General features: G+C 40.0%; 1 protein-coding gene and 1 pseudogene across 2 annotated transcripts; both read left to right on the top strand.

The window, feature by feature from the left end:
* The first annotated feature begins 10691 nt into the window (after positions 1–10691).
* Positions 10692–17110, top strand: LOC144652980 (uncharacterized). Its single transcript, XM_078512876.1, has 2 exons — positions 10692–10864; positions 12689–17110. Exons 1-2 carry the CDS (start codon positions 10810–10812, stop codon positions 16801–16803), a joined length of 4170 nt encoding a protein of 1389 aa, XP_078369002.1. The 5' UTR covers positions 10692–10809; the 3' UTR covers positions 16804–17110.
* Positions 17111–20646: 3536 nt separating this feature from the next.
* On the top strand, positions 20647–26531 carry LOC144652979 (uncharacterized; annotated as a pseudogene). The gene is made up of 2 exons (XR_013570643.1): positions 20647–20701; positions 21779–26531. The product of XR_013570643.1 is annotated as an uncharacterized LOC144652979 (transcript).
* Positions 26532–26882: the final 351 nt, after the last annotated feature.

The following is a 26882-nucleotide window of genomic DNA, read 5'->3' as shown; positions in this document are numbered from 1 at the left end:
TTTTTAATCGGGCGTGGCCGATTTATAGTTTACCCTTTAGTCGTCCTAGAGCGTAGTCTCCTGGCGCGGCCAAAAAGACGGGGATAGCTGGAGGTTGCTACAAAACCGCTACGGGTGACGCATACCGCAATGGTTTTCATTTTAGTTTTGACAGGAAATCGTTGCAGGCACACTTGGTCGACTTTTGGGTTAATGTGTAATCAGGTTGTGTTTTTTGCTTCGGCGGAAGGACAGAGAAAAAAGCTTACGGGGCAAAGTACAGTATGGGGCCCAGTTCTCGGCCACTTTTGACGTAAACTTGTATTTCTTACCTCAGAAGAACCGCAGGAACTTGAAATTTCTCCCAGAGCTAGCTACATTATTCAGCTTTTTGGTGTAAAGCTATCGACCGGTCAAAAATTAATTTGCCCGAGCAATAATAAAAATAAAAGCTCCATTTGTGGGCCCAGTTCTCGGCCACCTTGGCCCAGTTCTCGGCCACTAAAAAGCTTGTGCGTAATTATCTGTAAAAAAATGCTCAATTAATTTTCACAGTCATAAAATCACTCTGTAAACCTATTTATACTATATCGATCCCAAATTATTTTTATGATGCTTTGTTTTACTTTAGAAAAGAAGGATTTTAACGCGCCTAGTTGCCTATGTGCAGGTTCTGGCAAAACCGCATTGTGTGACCCGTGCATTTAGATGGTTTATTTTGCAGTGAAAAGGTCTTGAAAGATTTAGGTGTTGTAGAAATAATAGACAAGACAAGAGTCAGCTCAAAACTTAGAGATAAGATTGAACTTTATTTTAAAAAAATTTATTTCTTTCATTCTGGCAGCAGCAGATGAAATTATATTAAAAACCAAGCGCTAAGCTGTGATAGCGAGCAGGGTGGCCGAGAACTGGCAAATACGCAAACGTCGCAAGAAAAAATTTCGAAGTAAATTAAGACCAAAAAATACAACGGTTCAACGAAAAGTTAACTAAAGCAGAAAGCTGAATTATTCTACGTTTCACATGCCAAAAATTAGCTCGTATGGTGGGGGCTTTTGGATAAAATACGAATTTAACTACATCCATGAATTTGGAGCCGTAAACAAACAACTTTTTCGGGAATGCAAATTCACCTACCTCCGCGTAAACTCGACGTGTGAGCTTTCTATATCGAATTGAACGATCAAACTCAAGATACTTAAAGCACATGAATCAGTCTATCGTTTGAAGGAAATACCTTTTTCTTTTGATTCAACTGGAGTGTGAAAAAACGCGTTAAACACAAAGTGGCCGAGAACTGGACCCGGCCGAGAACTGGGCCCCATACTGTACTGATATTCACCATTGTGAAATTGCACTTACTTTGACAAGTTAAAGTTATTTTTGTAAATGAAAAAGGTAACGTCATTGATGTCACGCAGTGTTTTTTTAGCAAACTAGATGGTTTGCTGGTTTCTGACTATGAATGGGGGTGTGATCTTGCGGTATATTTTTTGAGCCTGACTCCGCCGTAAAACTTTTTTTTTATTTAGCAAGAACTGTGTCGATTTTCATTTCTGAACAATTGGTCGTCAAGTCGTTTGTCACAAAGAGTAGAATGTTTGTACAGCATGTTTTGGAATTATTTTAGATTTGGTTAGTAAGACGCTTCTGAAGACCTGAGCAAAACATTGGGAATGTACAGTATTAATAGGAACTTGAATGGAATTTTTCACAAGTTGGATAAAGGTATCAACTGAAAAAAATGGAATTCAAAATGAGAACTTGGATTTTGTTGTAATTAAATTTTATCGCGGATTGGATGCATAATATCACGGCTTTGAAAGTCTTCAAATAATTAGAAAGGTTCCTTTCTTCCTTTTGATCTTATTGTTATTTTCATGTATTGATTATTCGAAAGTGGTTTTCGTTGATACGAAAAAAAAAACGGGTTTTCACTGAATTGCTGAAGTATTTTTAGACGTGATAATATTGGCTTAATCAAATTACATTGTGCACGAAATATTTGTTATTCTTTTGTCTTGAAACTTTGAGGAAATTGAAATTTTTGTTTGACAGTAGTGTATGAAAGGCATTTTATAGAACTGAATAAAAAATAAGAAACATTGATAAAGGTTATTTCAAAGATTTATTTTGCCTGATTTTGAAGGGTTTCAGGAGTTTTAAAGAGTGCTGGTAAACGGCTGTATGTTGTTTGTGATTACGGATCTTATTTAGTTTCGAACGCTCTAATTTTTGAAAGGTTAAAACAGGTTAAAACCGGGCGGTTTCATGAGTTTTTTGGGTAGAAAGGTACGGTGGTGGTCAAAAAAAAAATGTTTAGAAATAAATAACTGTAGTAGCACGTAAGTCGGAGGTTTGCGTGAGTCACGGGGTATAGTATGCGTGAGCTGGATTTCCGGCGTCATAACGGCATGTTTTGTTTACTGACAGATACACTCGACGTTTAGTTAGCTTAGTCGGCTTGGGAAACTATTTTAAAAATGAATGTTGTAATAGTTAATTAATAGTAATCTAGAATTAACCCACTCTCGATTGGAGTCTGTTCTGGATTCGCGCTACCTTTTCGCCGCGAAGGAATTTTGTAAAATTTCGCTAGTGGAAAGAGGGTACTGTAAGAACAGTATCAATAACTCAAAAAGAGGAACTTCTTTGTAGCTCTGAATTAAGACGTATGATAAAATTTTAGAATAAGAAACTTTCGATATATGGTTTTCATATTGTTTTTGTCAATTTCCTTTTGTGGCAGATTTTTTGAGAATCAGCTTTTCTTTCGTGTGATGACAGACACAGGACAGAACGAGAGGTGGATGAGAAAGATGCCGAAGATGAATAGGCACCGAAAAACGACAAGAACCGTCAAGGACTTATCTTTAGAGGGCGGGGAGTTTTGGCATACTGTATTTCGAGGACTGGACTGGACTAGTAAAACGCGGACTAGTAAAACGCGGACTTGTAAAACGCGGACTAGTAAAACGCGGACTCAGGTAAAACGCGGACTTGTTAAAGGCGGACTAGTAAAACGCGGACTAGTAAAACGCGGACTTGTAAAACGAGGACTAGTAAAACGCGGACTTGTAAAACGCGGACTTGTAAAACGAGGGCTTGTTAAGCACGGACTTGTAGAACGCGGACTTGTAAAACAAGCGCTTGTAAATCGGATAAAACTAAACGGTTTAGCGAGCGAAACAATTTGTGTTTGAAGCTCTTGTGTGTTTCTTCGACGGCATATTTCTAGCTTTTTTGAGCACTCTATGGTCTGTTTTAGCGTGGAGATGTTTTTGCAGTATAGCACATGTTCGTTCTGCAAACCCCTACTAAAACAACGGGATTGATGCTATGAGTTGTGTGCATATGTTTCTTTCTTTCCACTACTTGACGTCTGTTGAGTGCAGTCGTTTGTATTGCTCGCACTAGGTAGAACGGGACCCGTCCAGAAATCAACAGTCAATCGTAAATAAAGGTGACGGGCCTACACGACTCCTACGTTCGTGACATTAGAATATTTGCCGTTAAATGTTTAAATTCGGTCTTTCGACCTTATTTGCTTCTGACTTCTTTCTGAGGGTACTGTTTTAATTTGGGGGCAGTATGTGGTAAATAAAGGTGACGGGCCTACACGACTCCTACGTTCGTGACATTAGAACATTTGCCGTTATATGTTCAAATTCGGTCTTTCGACCTTATTTGCTTCTGACTTCTTTCTGAGGTTACTGTTTTTTTGAGACATTATGTATTGAAGAGAGCCGTAAGATGATTGTGGCCAAGGAATTCGAAGTGTCTAGAGGCGTTTTACAAGTCCGCGTTTTACTAGTCCGCGTTTTACTAGTCCAGTCCAGTCTACAGGTTAAAGACACATCAAGACCACCCCACTGTGAATTGCCATAGCACAGACAAAATTATATCGAAAATTATAGTCAATATCTTATGTGTTTTTAAGAGAATTACATAAGAACCAAGGCATGTCTTGTCTTGCCTTACATTGACATGCAATAATTTGGAAATACTAAGCTCGTAACAGTTTAAGACAGAATCCATCAGGAATTTGAGTAACATTAATTTTAGTTACGCAAAAGTTGAGCACCAGAATAATTTAAATCCTTGTGTTCTTTCATACCTTGCATTGTTAAAGGCTTGACATGTGATAACACCAACATAACACCAACAACAGTTCTTTATCAGTGGGGATTGAAGAAAAAAATGGAAACATCATCACACAGTTGACCCCCATGCAAAAACACTCCAGGATGTCACGGGACTGTTTGGTGTCCGTCTGCCAATTTCTAACTTCAAATTCCAATGTTAAATTCACATTAAATTTTCAATATTTCTTAGTTGTCTAAATTTTACTAATTCTTTTAAAAAAACTATCACCTGCCAAACATCCCCAAAAATCACTCAAAAAATTACAAAATACCGCAATACATAGATACATGGGATGAGTGAAGTTTCCTTGGATTCCTTGAAACACCAACAAGATATTTCCGTTTAAGGTGGCTGATAATGGGTTTCAGTATTTCCCAGTCCTTATACTTTGGTTCAGGACTAAAAGCCTTCATCAATTGCTATTACAGTAATGGTATGAAACAAATGTTCAATCATTCATCAACAAGTTGTGATCATTTTCTTGACAATAGTAGTTCCCCGGTAAACAGTTGTAGTACTGTCCCATCAAAGTGCAATGCCTGGAAAATACCGAAAAGCACACGACCTTCAGGTGAAACCGCACCTTACAGTATTACCAATACACTGCACTTTGCTAAGTCTTAAAACTTTACATTGTCTAGTCGTCTACTTCAATCGTTTATTTGTATTTTGTGAGATACATTTATAAATTGAAAACAATCATGTCATTAAGTAATAATGCAAACTCGACAACGTTCTAGATATTATATTATGCACACTAATACAGCTCATGCAAGCCCTGTGACTTACACAAACACAGTCGGACTGAGTGCTACTTAAGTAACTGCTTCGTGGTTTCTGCTGTACTGAACCCTGCCTTTCAAGGCAAAGCGCCCGATTTTAAGCTTCTCAAGCTTCTCAATGTTCTTGTTTTTTAAAAAAAAGCCCCGGTTTCAATACTTCATCAAACCAAATAAAAAAAATCAAAAGAAAAGACAAAGAGATATTTATCATGGTTGAGTATTATAGATCTAAAAATGCGAGAAAACACTTTCCTCTTTTAATTTGCAATATAACCATTCATTTTCCAGATAGATGGCTTCCTTCTCATTGAAATCGGCATTTCGAAAACTCCTTTCAAATACAGCGCTTTCATCGGCTTTTTTCCATCATATGCACATTAAAGCATTTTTCGAAGTTTAAGTGAAATAGAAATTTCAAAGGATGTACAAAGGATGTATTTGATCTTCAAACTACACCGCCAGTCTTGCTCAAAATACTTAATACTATTGATATACAAATTGCTCTGACTTCTGATGAATCTACTAGCATCATACTATTTAAGGATTTATCTTGTAGGTCAATTTACCACGTTTGTTACGCTATTGAAGCCAAATTTCTTGGTTTATGTAGCTTGTGTTTCCTATTCTTAAAGGTGTGACTTCAGATACAAGTTATTTTCCCTTGTGACTAAAATCGTGCTCGGTTAAATGATTTCTTATGGAAAACCTTACTAGTATAGAATATCTTGATTACAAACAAAATAAACGGCATAAATCAACTTTAATTCAAAATTTGGTTATGAATTTCAATAAATGCAAAATTACACCCACAGACAGTAAATATATATTTTAATATATATCTTAATAAAGAAAAAATAAAAGTTAGAAAAAAAATAACTAAAATAAAAGTAAATATATCTTAATATATCTTTCTTAAGAGTGGGAAGTGAAAATTGTCAAGTACTATCCTACCTCAATTTACGCGTCTTTTGAAGCGAAATTCAAACACTCCTTTTAATGTTAATAGAACATAGATTTCCGTCGATAAGAGAGCCAGCATACTCTGCCTTAATTATCAACGGTATCTAATGTTTTAGAAACGCTTAATCTGTTTTCTTTTTCGCACAATTTTTTCCCATTTCAGATTTTTATCAGATAAGGTCAGATAAAACTATAATATAATTAAAACAGTTATCATTGACAATAGAATCTTAAAATGAATACAAATTCGGATAAACGTTTTCATTAGCATCTTTTCTGTGTAGTATAATTTTAGAGCTAATGCTCTTCTTAATGTTTTCAAGGACAATTGAATTGATTGCAAAGTGTTGAGATACTCTACTGAAAAAGCGATCATAAATCTTAAATGACAGTTGTTAAAACTAAAGCAAGACAAAACGTCTCCATTCTAATTCCCTTCTCCATTCAATGTTGTCACTTACACAATAGGACATTTTATCAACATAAAAGCAACGTTAATTAAGGCGGAGTGGAAGGAAATCATTTTCTGGGAGAACTTAGCAATGTTAAGTGTAAATACATGTACTGATGTACACAAAGCTCCCCAATGATAACTGAAAGGGTCGTCTATCAAAAACAGTCTTAAACAAATTCGCTATTCCCTCAACCGAATATCAAACATATGCCACAACATAAACAACAATTAGTATATAAGGTTACCAAACCAGTGAACTAATGCTTTTCGCGCACTCTGATTGGATACTCAAACTTTGGATATTCTTTGTTATTTACTTCCGAGCAAAACAAAATGGCTTCCTGCTTGGCCTATTTGTCAAAAGCATATTTTTTGCACAAACGAGGTCGCTGGACTTCTATACGTTGTAGGACATATATAAGAAAGGGTTCATAAGAAGCTTTTCTAAATGTATCACGCATAAAATCGCTACAAGTGATTGTTCGCGAAATCTTGTTAAAAGACTCAGTTTCTAACTTTAAGGCAATTTTCCCAGGCAATGCAACGGTAGAACTTGTGAATTGTTACGAATATGAAACTCTCCACGTTTTTAAGTCAAAAACAAACGAACAAGCCAAAACTTTTGTTGTTAAATCCACAGAAAACCACTCAACAGCCGAAACATGTTGAAACTTCTTTTGGCGATTGCTGGGTGTTTTTATGTGACTTTTCCCGCGCTTTTCTCGATGGCGCGCGCAATATATTCCCCATTGAAAAGGATTTTTAAATCTTTCTTCCTAAAGTAAGACTATAATTTTGGGGGGATATTTCATTGGTGTGGTATATACCAAAACAATTATCCACCTCCGTGTCAGTAAGATCATCATTATCACATCTCAACACGCCAGTAGGCGCAAAAATCCGCCAGTTTCTCTGACCAACACTCTCTGTTCCGTGCCACCGCATTGGCTACTTCACAGCTTGCCCACCCCGCCTTGTTTCTCTCTTTCTCAACAGGTCCTTCTCCAAGTAGTCTTTGGTCTTTCTCTCGCCCTTCGACCTTCTGGCGTCCATCCCGATGCTGTAAAACAGTCGTCCAAACCCACTCTCCTGTTGAGACCGTGTCCCAGCCAGTTCCACCTTCTTCGTTGATCCCTGCCATCTAAAATGCTCTTTTGTTTGTCATTCTTTCTTGCCATCTAATCCTCAGTATCCGTCTCAGGCACGATCATTGGAAACTGTACACTTTTCGTTCATCGATTTTTGTGATCTTCCATGTTTCACAACTGATAAAGCAGGACCAGTCGAACAAAAGCCTTGAATAGGCATATCATGGTTCTCCTTCCTATTCCTCTGGCTACCCACACCTTCCATAGTCTCTGGAATGCACCACATGTCTGCTGATGTCGGTTCATAATATCTTTACTGCCTCCGCCTTCTTTGTCTCCTAGGTATGCAAACTCCTCGACGTCTTCCAGTTCTTCACCATATTCCACAATGCTCTCCCTACTGCTGACGAACTCGGTTCATCAGTGTCTTGCACTTTCTCGCATAAAGCTTGAGGCCTACTCTGGCTGACTCCTGTGCCAATCTGCTAGTCTTTACGTGCAAGGCGATAAACTTTTATGATAGTAGTGCGATGTCAAATCAAGGTCCTCCAGCACTGTTGCGAAATTCCACCGCATCCCTCTTCTTCTGTCTGCTATTGCCTCCCTCATGATCCAATCCAAGGCCAGTAAGAATAAGAATCCTGACATCACGCACGGCCCCTGCTTTACTCCGGCCTTGATCTTAAACCAGTCTGATGTTTCACTTTCGTCAGCAACAAGTGGTGGATCTTTCCCTCGCCGCTTCGCGGCTTGGTAAAAATATCCACCACTCTTGGCCTCCACTTCGGTGAATAATTGTCAACTATCTGTAGTTCAGTAGAGTAAAGTAAAGAAATGATCCTCGCCGTGAACGTGAAATTGCAATTAAAGAAATTGCATATACTTCGCTACATTAAATGTAGTTCCTCGACCACCTACACCTCCCTAACGATTGATGAGGGTGGTAGGGTGGCGGCCCATTGGGGTCATACTAGGTGGAGCGTCCAACGCAGTAGTAGTTGCTTGTATATGTCCAGGATTGAAGGTTAATGAGATGCACTTTTTTGTGACAGGCATCACAAAGTGTCCTCGCTGATAAAAGTTTATCAAAACAAACATAACTCTGACAAATATGAAGTCATATGAAAAAGGCCAATAATCAAACCATATATATGAAGTTCTTATTAAACAATATCTTAGCTTAACCCTGTAAACATATAAAGTACACCCGGGCAGTCAAAAGCTCTACTAGGAGTTTGCTACGGTCCAACACTACAACGACGTGAAATGTCTCGCACATAATGTTCGCAATGTCCAACACAGCGAACCTCGTCAGACTTGCTGTTGGCCAGTGTAGATAGAAAGCTTCATCGTGCAAGGTGACAAGGATGGGTCAACCGTTCTCTTTTCAGTAGCGGATGATGTTTATTCTAGCGCGTATAACCATATAATCTTCTTAAGTGTAATCTCCTTATGTGTGAGAAATCATAAGCAAACTATTATTCATTTTGAAGTGTTTCATCCCTCCCTACACACACACGCGCGCATGTCCCGGACCTACAAGTGGCTCAGAGGATGAAGACAAGGATGACTGGTAGAAGCAGATCCAACTAGTAGTCTTCAAGGTTCCACCACACGACGTTCTCCCTGATCATGGAAGATTTAAATGCCAAGGATGGCCGTGGTACCATCAATGATAATGGTAAGAGGCTGCTAGACGCCTGTCTCTAAAACCGTTGTGTCAAGGTTGGCACGATCTTCCCTCAGAGAGACAAACACAAACTAGCATGGAAATCATTTGATGGCCACTGCAGGTAGAACACATCATCGTCAAGAAATGGCGCAGATTCCTGTGAATGTTAAGGTCTATTCTGGACCAGAAGTCATCAGCAACATCTGTCTGGTGAAAGTTAACTCAAGTCAAAACTACAAGCAACACCTGCTACACAACAACGGCGAAAAGTTTTCGAAATTCATATTAACTGACTTTAACATCGAGCTTTTAAAACGTTCCAGTATACCGGCTGGTTAGGAAGGCGAAGAATGAGATATATCTGAAGCTACTCGGAGAAACATAAAGAGTGCATTAATTATCTACAAGCGGCAAAGAAGGTTATTGGACTTGAGATGAACAAGAACAAGAAAAGGCAATCATTAGATATATGGAACTGCTTAGCCTCAACTAAATCACCAGGACGGATTGAATGGACGCAAAAAGAAAGCAAAGACTAAGAGACAAAAAAGGGAAAAAGGAGTACTCAAATAGAGCCTTTGTTAAGGACCTAATTATTTAAGGCATAATAAACAGCCTATGGAAAAGGAGAACTCAACACAGTGAGTAAGATCACAAAATAAATGTGACATCAAGGTTCCAATCCTGTAATCTAAAGGCTAACGCGGCAAAGTGAGAGGAAGAAAGAGCAAGCTATGAGGTGGCTTCAGCACTTCGACTGATAGATCCACCACCAACAAAAGGCATACTTGGTGTTAACACCACCCACCAAGCGGCCATAAGAAAATGACGAGTGTCAAAGCATCTGGGGTTAATTATCCGGGGGGTACACTTTGAAACGTTTGGGTGGGCGTGCTCCGCTAGGCCAAAGAAACCCCTACCCCGTCTCAGACCTAGAAAAGATCAAATTTGCAAATTTCAAAACAGATGTTACTCCCTCAAACTCACTAGAACTTATTACAAATCTTAAACATCGTCGGGCAGTAGCAAAACTTAAGGTAAGCAACCATACCTTACGAATTGAAACTGAAAGACATTCTTATCCTAAACTTCCTGAGCATCTGAGAATCTGTCAAAACTGCAGCTCAAATGAAGTTGAAAACGAAGAACATTTTGTACTTAAATGTTGTAGATATAATACAATTAGAAAATCTCTAATAGACTTTATTGTTAGAAACTATTCTGATTTTAGTTCTTTAGATGCCAATCACAAAATTATATATTTTTTAATAATATAGATGCCTTTCTATGTAAAAAATTAGGATACTTCATTCATGAAGTTTAACAGTAAGAAATGAATCGACAGTCGCAACAATTGTCAATTAGTTGATTATATTACTTACCTTTACATATCTTTAGATATTTAAATAAAATGCCTTTCTAGCCTTCAGAAAAGAGTTAAAAGAGGCTCTTAGCAAATCATTATCATTTATTATTCTTCATATCACGGATGACACAATTCACATTGAGGGACCAGCTACTTTGTTATCATACGGAGCCTGTAAGTGTACTATCGATTGTTGACCTCGTCCCAGACCCTGTGAATCCGGGCGACCAAAGTCCAAGAAAACATCATCATCAGAGAGTGAAACTCCTGTGGATCCATAGGTCCGTAACAATCATTGAATTGGAACTGCATTCTTCCAACTGGGCATTTTTGATACCAATTAATGGTCGTGAGCTTTTCGAATGGATTCCTTTGTTACTATTTTACTAACTTTGAGTCTGTGCGGTCTGTATAGAGGTAAGTGACTCAGAAATCTGAGAAATCCAGATGGCTTAAAGCAGCAACTCTAGATCTCTAATCTGTAATAAGCTAACTAATACGTATTTATCGAACTGGTAACGTCCCTTTAATAATGCTGTGTATTTCAAAATATTTTAATCTGGTGTATAGCGAGACTAGCAAGCCTCCAGTTTATGATGTACAGTCGATACAGTCGGCTTATGTCACTTCCGGCTTTGTTCCTCGCATTTTTATTAAGCATAAACTGTCGAACAAACTGTGGCAGCCGGTTGAATATGCACCACAATATGTTTAGATTGGTGGTTTACTGTTGAGAGCAAAGTTAGAATGGGCGAGAATGTAAATAATCAAATTATAACTCGACAGAAACTTCCAGCAAAACGATTGTGGTCGATTGTGTTTACAACAGAATCCTGTTTCACTCGACATCATGGAAAACTGATCTCGGGTTATTCCACTATCAATGATTTTCCTCTCGTGTTTTTCATTTACCATATCATTATCATTTAGAGGTCATAATTGCGACAAAGACGGGCTCTTGAAAAACGTATCACAGCTTATTACGTAGAATGTGTATTCGTTTGTGGCGTTGCGTGACCAAATAGCGGAAATTTGCAGAAAAATACTTTCATCTTTCCACTTGCGGCCTTTCTTTATCGAGAGTAATCGGGTTCCAGTCAAAAAGTAATGCTGTCAGTATTTATGTCACATTTTGCAAAGCTGTACCACGTCTGTCCTCAGTGTAGTAAGCTCTGGATGTAGCTTCAGACACTTGAAGAAGAGATTGCGTTACGAGCTCAAAGCCGCTAGTCACGCAAACATCTTCACGACCCCAAGTCTTGTCTGTGTTAACATAATTCAGTGGTTAACAAAAACTTATGGGTAAATAGCTGTTTTCCCGAAAGATTGGTAATCCACTTCTCCCACCATCACTTTGTTTCAGATGATGCCTGCTCTAACGGTTTGTACAAAGCCTTGTCTCAGTCCTTTATTTTCAGTTGTAAACGATGTTCGACAGGATTTTACAGCGTTGAGCCACTTGCAAAGAAGTGTCTACCTTGCACATTTGGTGGAAACTGTACAAGTAATATTGCCGCAAAGCCAACATTTTGGGGGTATCCTTCGTTATCGGACCAAGGATCTATCAACTTCCAAAAATGTCCAATCGACTACTGTTGTCCTTACAAAAATATCAGCTGTCCATATGACAACCAGCATTATTTGTCCATCGGTTGCTCTAGAAACCGTTCTGGTTTTCTCTGCGGAGAATGCAAGCCCGGATTTTCCGAAACTCTATTTTCTGCGCGATGTCGACCCAACGATCTCTGCACGGACTATTGGTTCTGGCCCTTTGCGTTGCTCTACAGTTTGGCGTTTGCTTTCTTCCTTCTTTGGAAAAATCCAATTGTACGTTTGATCAAACGACTTTTGCCATGGGGAGGAGCGACCCCTGGTTGCCATCTTGAAGCCGACTCGTTTTCAAATGGCAGTGGATACGTCAAGATTATTTTCTACTTTTACCAGGTCGCCAATTTAGTGTTCGTATCTGAAGACATTGAGATGCATTTAGCGGACAACTACTTGCTAACTCCAATAGTCACGCAAACACCTTCACGACCCCAAGTCTTGTCTGTGTTAACATAATTCAGTGGTTAACAAAAACTTATGGGTAAATAGCTGTTTTCCCGAAATAATTGGTAATCCATGTAGTGAGGTCCATCATGTAGGCACTTTTAAAGCGATAAATTAGAAAGCTTTTACTTTTTTTAAAAGTAGGTCTCCAGAAAATCATTTAGTTGTGTGTTTCATATTTCTTCACAGAGCCAGTTTTCTGTAAAGACATCTTTGTCTCCCGCCACCATGGAAACATCTTGTCTTCTTGCGGTGAAACGATCCACACTGCCTGTAAAACCATTGCTCTTGGCATTGAGCAGGCGCAGTGGAACGACACTATCTATATCGATGGCACTGAGACGTCACGTGATCCATACCCATGTTTGCCTATGACTCCGCATACAGGTGGAATCTACATCAACAGAAACTTGTCGTTGAAGCGATTTGGCAACGCTGAGGTATTTCTTAAATGTTCCTCCTCGAGGCCAATCGTGTTTGATGGCAGCAACGCATCCGAAACGGTAGTCATAGAGTTACAGGGGCTCACATTTTTTAATAGCTCCATTTCTGCTCGGAGATGCTCGCTGTATGTCAGGAATTGTCTCTTCACCCATGCAGTGTCTTTTCCGAACGCAACGGCTGTCGTTGATTTTGAGTCTTTTCAGGGTCAGTTCTCTTTGACAATACGGGAGTCCGTTTTCAGTAACAACGACTTCCCTTGTGTTCGTGTTGTCGGGAACAGCACTAAAATAGAAGTCCAAGATACGGCATTCGTCAACAACACTGCTATTTGGGAAAGCCTTCGAATGATTGATGTCGCTGTATTTATGGTTTTGTTAACAAACCAGCACACAGAATATCTCTCGTCTATGACATTAACCAACATTTCTTTCACAAATAACATGGCGCCCTCCGGAGGATGTCTTCACATTCAGACAATTTCAGTTTATTCTGCAAACAGCAAAATGATAAAACGTTTCAAAAGAGTTACTAAGGACTTGACCCTTGTTCCACAATCTTACTCCACATATTTTGTCACAAGGGAATCGACAAGGAGGTACATTTCCGTGAATGTAAGTGAAGGGAAATTTTATCATAACTTTGGAGGCGGAATTACTGTCCGGGATGTTGGCAACGTAAACATTTCGATGGCAAAGTCTGATTTTATCAATAACAGTTCTCCACTGCAAGGTGGGGCCATGCTAGTTGAGAGCAGCGGTCAATTTTTTCTACAGATCGAGGACAGCAAATTTATCGAAAACAGCGCTAAAAATGAGGGTTCAGCGATTTACGTCATAGCGATTGTATTAAAGACAGGTTCAATACTAGTACGGAATGTTTTGTTCCTGAGGAATATTTTACATGATCCTGGTTTTGTAGAAGATTTTCCCAAGGGTGGCACTCTAACAATGTACGCACAACAGGGTTTCCTTAAAGTCCATTTAGAACACGTTTCGTTTTTGTTTAATATGGCTGCCAGGGGGACCTCAACTTTGCACTCAGAAGGGGTTTTACAAGAAATTACAATTATTAGTTGCCATTTCCGTGGAAATTCACAGGATGAACGTTTTTCATACAACTGGAGAAACGTGTATATTGTCTCCTTTCAATTCAAGTTCACTCTCATCGACACCATCATTTCTGATAATAAAGCAAAACCCAGAGCCGATAATAACACATTGGAGGGACAACCAATTCATTTCCTCGTGGAAGCTTTTGACCTTACACTGATGAACATAAGTGGCTTGCATTACAAGAACAACAAAGGAGGAGGAATGTATTTTAAACTGGGCCAGAATGAAAAGTCTAATTCAACGTTTCTCTTGCATGACTCGAACTTTGATAGCAATGAGCTTTTTTCACTGGAAATAAGTACGAAAGCAAACACATTACTGCGGATAAAACGCGTTTTGTTTACAGCAAACGCCTTTGTTAATTCTGCATTCCACAGTGTGGCCTTGTTTTTCGTCTATGCTACAGCACAGGACAACCAGGTAACGCTTCAAGACAGCTTGTTTGAAAACAATACAGTACAAGGTACGATTGTAATGTTTCGGTTCCCACCTGATGAAAAGGATCCGCGTGCATGCAAAATTCCAAGGTGGAATTACAAAAACCAAGTACGATTTTCGACAGTTGTGTTCCTCGAAAACAATCCAGACACTTCAGTGATGCGATTAGAAAACGGTTGCAATACTCTAAGCAACTGCCAATTTACTGACAATTTTGCCGCGTATGATGTTTTTATCTCGGAGAGCTCTACCAGTCTTGCTCTGGTCAACACATCTTTCGAGCAAACACAAAATTGTGTGAAGGCCATGACGCACCTTTACCCTAAATTTATGATTTCTGCTGGCTTTCGAGGATTTATATATTATGCAAGTTCAGGACCTATAATTTTAAAAAACACGTCTCTCTCAGTAGAGTCACGTCGGGATATTGATGCCTATTTCACGGTCACAGGTGCAAGCAAAATACATATCGATAATTCATCGATCATTCAATGTCCTATTGGCACGTTAAGGACCCAGACAATGTTCTCCCACTTTAGCTTCGTCTCAAATGATGCTTGCCCGAACGGTTTATACAAAACCTTCTTACAGTCCTTTATATTCAGTTGTAAACAATGTTCCACAGGTTTCTACAGCGTAGAGCCATTTTCAAAAAAGTGCCGACCTTGCCCATTTGGTGGAAACTGTACAAGTGGCATTGCTGCAAAACCAACATTTTGGGGGTATCCTTCGTTACCGGACCACGCATCTATCCACTTCCAACAATGTCCAATCGACTACTGTTGTCCTTACAAAAATGTCAGCTGTCCGTATGACAACCAACATTATTTGTCCATCGGTTGCTCTGGAAACCGTTCTGGGTTTCTCTGCGGAGAATGTAAGCCCGGTTTTACAGAAACTCTATTCTCTGCGCGATGTCGACCCAACGATCTCTGCACGGATTACTGGTACTGGCCCATTGCGTTGCTCTACAGTTTGGCGTTTGCTTTCTTCCTTCTTTGGAAAAATCCAATTGTACGTTTGACCAAACGACTTTTGCCATGGGGAGGAACGACACCTGGCGGCCATCTTGAAGCCGACTCGTCTGCAAATGGCAGTGGATACGTGAAGATAGTTTTCTACTTTTACCAGATCGCCAATTTAGTGTTCGTGTCCGAAGACATTGAGATGCACTTAGCGGACAACTACTTGCTCTCTCCAATACTTGGCTGGTTCGACTTTAAAGCAGTTAGTTCAAAGGACGGCCTGGTCTGCCCATTTCGCGGACTAACAGTGCCTTCGAAGATATTCTTGCAGGCCTCTCAGGTCTTCGCAGTGTTATCAGGTGTCCTGGTAATTTTTCTTCTGCATGGAGCTGTGAGGAAAGTGCAGAAAGTATCCCCAGCCATGCCTTCCTCTGGTCAGTACCTAGGTGCCGCAACAGAGTGTCTCCTGCTTGGCTATTCAGCACTAGCAAGCGCAGCCCTCAAGGCGTTGAACTGCGTGGAAATCCAGTCATCATCTCGCTTTTTCTACGATGGAAATATCCAGTGCTGGCAATGGTGGCAAAAACTGTGCGGAGTTTTTCTGGCTGTTTTTATCATCCCTTTCGTTTTTGTTTTGTACTTTGGATCTCATCTTCTTAACCAAAGAGCCATATCTACAAAGCGTTTTTTGTGTGCTTGTATCTTTGCATTGCCGTTCGCCATTTTTTGGATGGTTACTTGCAGAAAAGCCGTCGACGAAACAGGGGATCAAAACGATCAACGTGTTGGTGGCGATCTGACACCTTTGCTACCTCCAGACCACTCGACCAGGGCCGAGCAGTCTTCCCGCCAGCCTGAGGATCCAACAGACGATGTTGTTTACGGTCCTTTCAAGAAATGTAGTGACGGTCAGGATCCTGGAGCCGTGTACTGGGAGAGCGTTTTGATTGGTCGTCGTTTGGTTCTGATCTGCCTCCACACTTTCATTGTGTTTCCTTTCATTCGAATGGTTTGCTTGAGTGTCACGTGCGCTGCTATTCTAGTGTACCATATATGGAAAAAGCCATTCAAAGATCCACGTGTTAATCATGCAGAAACAGCCTCGTTGAGCGCCCTACTTGCTTTGGCGGTCATCAACATGTCTGAAGTTACGCTTAGCATGAATGGTGAGCTTCTCTCGGAGCAGGAAAGAGTTTGTTTGATAGTGTTACATGTCGTTGAAGTGATCATTCTTGGAACAGTTCCCGTGATATTTGTTGTGGTCATTGCGGTTTCTGTCACGTGGCGGTTGATCAAACCTTGCCAGCTTTGTTTGGCGCACTTTTATAAATTGCTTCCCTTCTAAAAGGGTCTTGTAAATTAGTGACCATTACTTCGAGAGCATAAAAGGGCAACTATTAACTGCTCCTTAGAACTTCTTCAAAATAACAATACGTTGTAAAAGAATAGCGGCGAAAAACCTGTAAAATCAATAAGAAGATGTTTTTGATGTGCCACTAAATTTATGAAAGCGAATTTTAAACCTAACAGCTACTGACATGACTGTTAATGAGGATTCAGCTTTCGAGTTTGGGACTCAGAGCTCAAATTTTGATTTCAAATCAGTGTACAAATCATTTTCACGCTAACATATTTAAAAGCGTTTTAGAAGAGTAACTCTTGTAGCATTTTAAGTAAGAGTTTTAAAGTGGATTAGAACAGGGCACTTAAACAAGACGTTTCAGTATAAAAGGATCCTGGCCGGCCATTCTCCAACCCAGTCAACCAACAGCCTAAAATGCTGACAAACAACTTACGTATTTCTTTCGACAGTTACTGTTTCATTTGTACTCGAAATATTCGGTTAAGACATTAACAGTTTTATTACATTTTGCCATGGCATGTTTAGGTTTGATGAGAATTTGAGGCATGTATAGTTTCCAGGACGGTTGACTCCACAGTGTGCCATGACTGCAAAAGTACTAATTTGCATTTTGGGCCTAAAAGCTGTGATATGTGGGTGGAAAACCATTCCTTTTACGGCAGAACGTCTGTCAATACATTGTAAGAGAAAAGGAGATACTGTCTTAATATTCCAGCAAATTCTAAAAAATTACTATCAGTTTACACTAATTTGAGCCAATCGTTAATGATGACTGTATTTTTAGTTTGGGATGGAAATAAAAAATTCGCTGGTGGATCCAGGTGAGGCCTACCTGATCGTCGCCCCCTCCCCTCTCCCCCTTTTTTGGCTTCAAAATAATGCAGACAGAGAATTGAAGAAACCTTTCTATCACCTCCCATTTAAAGAAGGCCCCACCCGTTCCACCCACCTTTTGGCAGATCTGAATCCACTACTGAAGTTTTAAAATCCAATTATTTTAAAAATTTAATCATTATTTTTTTTCATTTTTTTTAAAGAAAAGAGTACAGTGGGACCTCGATATAACGAAGGGCCAAGGGGCTGGCTAAATGTGTTCGCTATATCGAGGTTTCGTTATATCGAGGTTTTTTTTCCATATATTTTGCTATTACTGGGACGAAAAAAAATGTTTGTTTTATCGAGGACTTCGTTGTATAAAAGTTCGTTAAATCGAGGTTCCACTGTATTGATGCCGAAAGTAGTGGACGAGGAAAATTACTTTTATTGTTTAACTATTCTCAGACTCTTGTGATAAGTAGTTGACTATTATTTGGTCTGAGCCTGAGCAAGGATGCGTTTATTCTGGGTAACACAGAACCCAAAGAGATGATAGCTGTCGGTACTAATATTTCAGAAGTCTCCTGTATTATTTTTCTAACCACTAAATAAGGTCCCTGAAAGGAAAGGGGGGAGGGGTATAAATCCCACTTCTAAACTCAAATCCCATTTCTCAACCTATATTTTGCCCAAATCCCAGTCCCATTCCCATTTATTGGTTGGTGATTGCCTTATGCAGATTCGCTTGCACTATATACTGAATACGTTATTTGGAAAGAAAAATCGATAAAGGAACGAAATGCTGGGTAGTAGAATTCTGTCTCGGGGTCATTTTGACTTAGTTTAAGACCAGTAAAGGTTAAAAAAAAGAAAAAAAAGTCCCATTCCCATATTATTGGTTGATGATTGCCTTATGCAGATTCGCTTGCACTATATACTGAATACGTTATTTGGAAAGAAACGATTACTCTAAAAATAAATCGATAAAGGAACGAAATGCTGGGTAGTAGAATTCTGTCTCGGGGTCATTTTGAAGTAGTTTAAAACCAGTGAAGGTTACTTCTCTTCCCAATCGACCGCGGCACCCAAGATCTTTCTTCAGCCTCTTCACGTTTATTGAAATGCCTCAGGCAGTACGTTTGGTTGTACTCCAAAATTAACTTTTCTTATATCATGGGATTCAGTAGACTACCTTGGCTTAGACTGAAAACCAACGAAAAACGGTCACGTCTTTCTCCCAACATCACACAGAATTGCGTAGTTTTTCTCGTCGAATAGTATCTAGTTCGCAAAATCTGACAAAACTGCTGTATCAAAGAGATGTGACTGTTCGAACTTTCTAAAAACGGTTTCAATTGAACTTTCCTTCAGTTCAGCTCTCAAATGCTAGTGTTTTTTACCACGTGAACCAACTCACGTGATGCAAAAAAAGTTGATCATGTGGTGCAGTCAAACATAGCACGTGATGTACGGTATGTTCAATCACCGTGAAGAGAGTGAGAAAATGTTGGGAGTCGCGGTCTGCTGGGAAGAGTAGTAGATTCTTTGTGGCTTGGTTATCTAGGTTGTAGGGTAAGATTGAATGAGATACTTTCTTTTCTAGTCCTTTGTGACATTTGCATGAATGTTAATTTGTCCGGTATTAAGTTAGATGCGGCCTCACTCCAGTAAAGTGTATATTGGCCGTAAATTAGTTCAAGCTTTTTAAAAAAAAAACAATAAGGAGGGTCCTGAAGGGGGCTATAAAATCCCATTTCCCAGCCTATTTTCCAAACCCCAGACCCAGTTCTATTGCTTTTGTTCGTGAATCCCAATCCCAGTGTCCCAAATTCCATTTTCCCAGTGAAAATTTGCCCAAATCCCAGTTGCCATCTTACCGCTTTAGGCCCCTCATAAGTAACTGATTCAATCAATCAATGATCAATCTGAACGTTAATTAGCCCTGACAACATAGTGGGATGTGCCACTGTTGTACCTGTACAAACATACCATTTCTACCAGCATCTTCAACTCAACATTTTCCATAAGTTCACGGGATACCCATATCACTAGGGATTTCGGTATCCCCTGATCCCCAATATATCTCTCTCTCCTGACGTTTTAATATGTCTTGTCCTTACCACATTTTCAACGTTCGAGATTTTTTTCTTCATCTTTGTGCCTAAGCTGTTCGTTATACTCTTGGGACGATGATCAAATAAATCACTATAAATCACTAGGTGCAGGGGTAAAGGTTACGTTATCCCAATAAACTAACGTCTTGTTTGTTTACACATACCTGTTTTGTTTGTCACTTAACTATATTGTTAATAACGATACAAACAAAAGGGATTAGTTCACATGGAATAAATGAGCATTTAATAAAAAAAAAATCTTTGGTCTAAGGTTATTAAAATCTTTGACAGACTCGAGAGGTCAATTTTCACAGCCTGGTGACCGCATACATATCGAGTTTCTATTGCGTGACAGTCCTTTGTCATTTTCTTGATCAAGCATGTTCGCATGTGAAATTTTCATCCACCGAGCAAATTGGAATCTCTTACAATCGCTTTTATGTTTGAAATATTAACCTGCCTTGAAAAGTTTATCGATAAGCACCATGTGCGTGTTAGTATAAGGGATTCCGGTGCGTGATTCGGCTTTAAGAATAATTGCGCGGACTTGAATCAAACCGACAAACGGTTTGTTTTCCTTTGCGAATTCGAATATTTGCAAAGACGCTAATATTGTTTGCTAAGAACGATTAAATTTATGAACAAAGCTTTGTGATAAAGTAAAATGGTTTTTGAGTGGAATTTTGGTTTGCTTCAATTGCCCCAGTCTGCCCAGAGTCCACGGGCTCCACGGTCAACCGTGGAGCCCGAGGACTCTGGGAACAAGATAGAAAAACACCAGAAAGCTAAACCGCTGTGAAGCCACATGAAGCCACAGCCCACAAGTTCGAGACGATCAACAATTTGGGACCGTTTCCTTTCAGCTGATGATCATTAGTGGTCGTGAACTTTACCAATGAATTCCTTTGTTACCATTTTTCTAGCTTTGAGTCTGTGCGGTCTGTGTAAAGGTAGGTGACTCCGAAATCCAGACAGGTTACACTGTAAGGACCCGGGCCGGAAATCCTGATATCAATTATTCATAACCTAATTAATACTTATTCATCAAACCAGTAACATCCCTTTAATAATGCTTTGTGTTTTAAAAGATTTTAATATGGTTTATATACATTTATATAACAATAGTGAGACTAGCAAGCCTCCAGGTTATGTTGTATAGTCGGTTTGTGTCACGTCCGGCTTTGTTCCTCGCATTTTTAATAAGCATAAACTGTCGAACAAACTGAGGTAGCCAGTACGACATGTACCACAATAGGTTAAGATGGACGTTTTACTGCTGAGAGCAAAGTTAGAATAGGCGAGAATGTAAAGAATCAAATCATAACTCGGCAGAAACCTCCAGCAAAACGATTGTCGTCGATTGTGTTTACAACAGAATCCTGTTTCACTCGACATCGCAAAAAAAAACTAGTCACGCTGACAAGTGGCCTCGTTATCAGAGATCTTCCTACCGTATTTACTATTCTCCACATCATTTTTATTATTTAATATTATAGGTCATTATTACAACAGACATCTCGAAGAGGCCGGCTCCTGAAGACCCTTGAAAAACGTAGTAATGAAGCATGTGTATTCGTTCGTGGCGTTACGTGACCAAATTCGAGACCAAACATATCCAATCCGGAAATTTATAGGAAAAAAACACTATCAACTTTCCAATTGCGGCCTTTTTCTATCGAGAGTAATCGTTGTCCAGTCAAAAACTAATGATGTCAGTATTTATGTTTACATTTTGCAAAACTGAAAACATGCTAAAGTCAGTTCTTGGTGTATTTTAAGCTCTCGTCATTATAGCTTCAGGATTGCGTCATGAGCCCAAAGCCGCTAGTCACGCAAACATCTTCTCGACCCGCCAAGTCTTGTCTGTGATAACATAATTCAGTGGTTAACAAAAACATAAGGTTTTCCCGAAATAATTGGTAATCCATGCACTGAGGTCCATCATGTAGGCACTTAAGCGTTTAATTAGAAAACGTTTATTTTATAAATTGTAAATCATCTGTTGTTCCGTTTTATGTTTTTTACAGAGCCAGTTTTCTGTTAAGACATCTTTGTTTCCCGCCACCATGGAAACATCTTGTCTTCTTGCGGTGAAACGATCCACACTGCCTGTAAAACCATTGCTCTTGGGATTGCACAGGCGCAGTGGAATGATACCATCTACATCGATGGCACCGAGACGTCACGTGACCCATACCCATGTTTGCCTATGACTCCGCATACAGGTGGAATCTACATCAACAGAAGCTTGTCGCTGAAGCAATTTGGCAACGCTGAGGTATTCCTTAAATGTACCTCCTCGAGGCCAATCGTTTTTGATGGCAGCAATGCATCTGAGACGTTACTCATACTGTTACAGGGGCTCACATTTTTTAATAGCTCTGTTACTGCTCGGAGATGCTCGCTGTATGTCAGGAATTGTCTCTTCACCCATGCAGTGTCTTTTCCGAACGCAACGGCTGTCGTCATTTTTGAGGCTTTACAGGGACAGTTCTCTTTGACAATACGAGAGTCCGTTTTCAGTAACAACGACTTCCCTTGTGTTTGTGTTGTCGGGAACAGCCCTAAAATAGAAGTCCACGATACGGCATTCGTCAACAATACTGCTATTTGGGAAAGCCTTCGAATGATTGATGTCGCTGTATTCATGGTTTTGCTAACAAACCAGCACACAGAATTTCTCTCGTCTATGACATTAACCAACATTTCTTTTACAAATAACATGGCGCCCTCCGGAGGATGTCTTCATATTCAGTCATTTTCTGTGAATTCTGCAGACAGGCAAACGATGAAAGGTCGCAAAAGGGACCGAAGCACTATTAGAAAGGGCAAGGGCATGATTACACAGCCCTACGTTATCAATTATTACACAACCCAGTTAACAAGGGGACGCATGTATATAAGTGAAGGAACATTTTCTCATAATGTTGGAGGTGCAATCACTGTGAACCGGGATGTAAGCTTTGTAAACATTTCCATTACAAAGTCTGATTTCATTAACAACAGCTCTCCATTGCAAGGTGGGGCCTTGCTACTTGTAATTCTCGACGAATTTTATGTACAGATCGAGGACTGCCAATTTGTCGAAAACAGCGCCAGAAACGAAGGATCAGCGATATACGTGATAGCGGTTACATTAAAGACCGGCTCAATACTAGTTCGAAATGTTTTGTTTCAGAGAAATGTGTTACGCAATCCTGATTTTAATGAAGATGTTCCAATGGGTGGCACTCTAACATTGTACGTTCAACAGAGTTACCTGAAAGTCCTTTTAAAAAACGCTTCGTTTATGTACAATAAAGCCGCCATGGGGAGCTCAACCTTTTACTCGCAAGGGTACTTCCAAGAACTAACGATTGTTGATTGCAACTTTCTTGGAAATTCACAGGATGAACGTTTCTCATACGACTGGAACACCGTCTTTGTCGCCTCCGTTCAACTTAATTTCACTCTCATTGGCACGAACATTTCTGAAAATAAAGGAAAACCCAGAGCCGATAATAACACATTGGAGGGACAGCCAATTTATTTCCTCGTAGAAGCTTTTGACCTTGCACGGATAAACATAAGTGGCTTGCGTTACAAGAACAACAAAGGAGGAGGAATATATTTTAAACTGGGCCAGAATGAAAAATCTAATTCAATGTTTTTCTTGCATGACTCGAACTTTGATAGCAACGAGCTTTTTTCACTGGAAATAAGCACGAAAGCAAACACATTACTACGGATAAAACGCGTTTCGTTTACAAAGAACACCTTTGCAAGTTCTGCATTCCACAGTTTGGCCTTGTTTTTCGTCTATGTTACAGCACAGGGAAACCAGATAACGATGGAAGACACCACGTTTGAAAACAATACAGTAAGCGACAGGATTTTATTGTTTCGTTTGCCACCTGATGAAAAGGATCCAAACGACTGTAACATCCCAAGATGGAATTACAAAAACCAAGTTCGACTTTTGAAATGTGTTTTCCGAGGAAACGTTAACAACATTCAAAAATCTGTGTTGAGGTTGGAAAACGGTTGCAATATTCTAATGAACTGCCAATTTGTGGACAATTTTGCCGCGTATGGTGTTTTTATTGCAGAGAGTACTACCAGTCTTGAGCTGGTCAACACGTCATTTGAGCAGAAACAAAATTGGATGAAGACCACGACTGGCTTCAACCTCTTAAATTCTGATGCTGTTCGAGGATTCATATACTATGCAAGTTCAGGGCCTATAAAACTAAAAAATACGACTCTCACAGTTGAACGAATTCAGGATATTGATGCCTATTTCGTGGTCTCAGGATCGAGCACTGCATATGTTGATAATTCCTCGGTTATTCAATGTCCTATTGGGACATTAAAGACCAAGTCAAACTTTTCCCACCATCACTTTGTTTCAGATGATGCCTGCCCTAACGGTTTGTACAAAGCCTTGTCTCAGTCCTTTATTTTCAGTTGTAAACGATGTTCGACAGGATTTTACAGCGTTGAGCCACTTGCAAAGAAGTGTCTACCTTGCCCATTTGGTGGAAACTGTACAAGTAATATTGCCGCAAAGCCAACATTTTGGGGGTATCCTTCGTTATCGGACAAAGGATCTATCAACTTCCAAAAATGTCCAATCGACTACTGTTGTCCTTACAAAAATATCAGCTGTCCATATGACAACCAGCATTATTTGTCCATCGGTTGCTCTAGAAACCGTTCTGGTTTTCTCTGCGGAGAATGCAAGCCCGGATTTTCCGAAACTCTATTTTCTGCGCGATGTCGACCCAACGATCTCTGCACGGACTATTGGTTCTGGCCCTTTGCGTTGCTCTACAGTTTGGCGTTTGCTTTCTTCCTTTTTTGGAAAAATTCAATTGTACGTTTGATCAAACGACTTTTGCCATGGGGAGGAGCGACCCCTGGTTGCCATCTTGAAGCCGACTCGTTTTCAAATGGCAGTGGATACGTCAAGATTATTTTCTACTTTTACCAGGTCGCCAATTTAGTGTTCGTATCTGAAGACATTGAGATGCATTTAGCGGACAACTACTTGCTAACTCCAATACTTGGCTGGTTCGACTTTAAAGCAGTTAGTTCAAACGACGACCTGGTCTGTCCATTTCGCGGACTAACAGTGGCTTCGAAGATAATCTTGCAGGCCTCTCAGGTCTTCGCAGTGTTAACAGGCGTCCTGGTTATTTTTCTTCTGCATGGCGCTGTGAGGAAAGTGCAGAAAGTATCCCCAGCCATGCCTTCCTCTGGTCAGTACCTAGGTGCCACCACAGAGTGTCTCCTGCTTGGCTATTCAGCACTAGCAAGCGCAGCCCTCAAGGCCTTGAACTGCGTGGAAATCCAGTCATCATCTCGCTTTTTCTACGATGGGAATGTCCAGTGCTGGCAATGGTGGCAAAAACTGTGCGGAGTTTTTCTGGCTGTTTTTATCATCCCTTTCGTTTCTGTTTTGTACTTCGGATCTCATCTGCTTAACAGAAGAGCCATATGTACAAAGCGGTTTTTGTGTGCTTGTATCTTTCCGTTGCCGTTCGCCATTTTTTGGATGGTTAGCTGCAGGAAAGCCGTCGACGAAACAAGAGAATAAGACCATCAAAGTGTTAGTGGCGAATTGACACCTTTGCTACAGCCAGACCGCTCGACTAGGACCGAGCAGTCTTCCCAACAGGATCCAACGGACGATGTTGTTTACGGTCCTTTCAAAAAAAGTAATGACGGTCAGGGTCCTGGAGCCGAGTACTGGGAGAGCGTTTTGGTTGGTCGTCGTTTGGTTCTGATCTGTCTGCACACTTTCATTGTGTTTCCTTTCATGCGAATGGTTTGCTTGAGTGTCACTTGCGCTGCTCTTCTTGTGCACCATATATGGAAAAAGCCATTCAAAGATCCACGTGTTAATCATGCGGAAACAGCCTCGTTGAGCGCCCTACTTGCTTTGGCGGTCATCAACATGGCTGAAGTTACGCTTAGCATGAATGGCGAGCTTCTCTCGGAGCAGGAGCGCGTTTGTTTGACAGTGTCACATGTCGTTGAAGTGATCATTCTTGGAACAGTTCCCGTGATATTTGTTGTGGTCATTGCAGTTTCTGTCACGTGGCGGTTGATCAAACTTTGCCAGCTTTGTTTGGCGCACTTCTATAAATTGCTTGTAAGGGTCTTGTAAATTAGTGACCATTACTTGGAGAGCACGAAAGGGCAACAACTAACTGCTTCTTAGAACATCTTCAAAATGTCAATACATTGTAAAAGAAGAGCGGCGAAAAAACTGTAAAATCAATTATAAGATGTTTTTGATGTACCACCAACTTCTGAGAGCGAATTTTAAACCTAACAGCTGGTGATGGTAATGAGGATTCAGATTTCGAGTTTGGAACTCAAAGAGCTTTAAGTTTAATTTCAAATCATTGTGCAAATCATTTTCATGCTAACATATTAGAAAGTGTTTTAGTAGATTTTCTCTTCTAGTATTTTTAGAAAGTAGAACAAGACACTTAAACAAGAAATTCAGTTGCAATGTAAAGGGGCCTGGCCTGGCCATTCTTAACCCAGTTGTCAGTCAACCAATAGCCTAAAAAATAATGCTGACGAACAACTCGTTCGACGTCGACAGTTATCGTTTTATTTTTGCACGGGATATTCGGTTAAAACATTAACAGTTATATCACATTTTTTCTATGGCATGTTTAAGTTTGATGAGATTTTGAAGCATGTAAAGTTTCCAGGACGGTTGACTCCACAATGTGTTATGACTGCAAAATTACTAATTTGCATTTTGGGCCCAAAAGCTATGATATGTGGCTGGAAAACCATTCCTTTTACGACAGAACGTCTGTAAATACATTGTAAGAGAAAAGGAGATACTGTCTTGATATTCCAGCACATTCTGAAAATTACTATCAATTTACACTAATTTGAGCCAATCGTTAATGATGACTGAATTTTTAGTTTGGGATTGAAATAAAAAATTCGCTGGTGGATCCAGGTGAGGCCTACCTGATGGTCGCCCCCCTCCCCTCTCCCCCTTTTTTGGCTTCAAAATAATGCAGACTAGAATTGAAGAAACCTTTCTATCACCTCCCATTTAAAGAAGGCCCCACCCGTTCCACCCACCTTTTGGCAGATCTGAATCCACTACTGAAGTTT

This window comes from Oculina patagonica, chromosome 5, assembly GCF_052425735.1.
Source record: "Oculina patagonica isolate OP01 chromosome 5, crgOcupat, whole genome shotgun sequence".
NCBI classification, from domain to species: domain Eukaryota; kingdom Metazoa; phylum Cnidaria; class Anthozoa; order Scleractinia; family Oculinidae; genus Oculina; species Oculina patagonica.
This window is presented reverse-complemented; position numbering and strand designations above follow the sequence as displayed.

Bases quoted from the DNA above. Each gene is read 5' to 3' on its own strand.
- LOC144652980 (XM_078512876.1), top strand. From the start codon at position 10,810: ATGGATTCCTTTGTTACTATTTTACTAACTTTGAGTCTGTGCGGTCTG. The intron at 10,865-12,688 runs GTAAGTGACTCA...ATTTCTTCACAG, and splicing joins TCTGTGCGGTCTGTATAGAG to AGCCAGTTTTCTGTAAAGAC.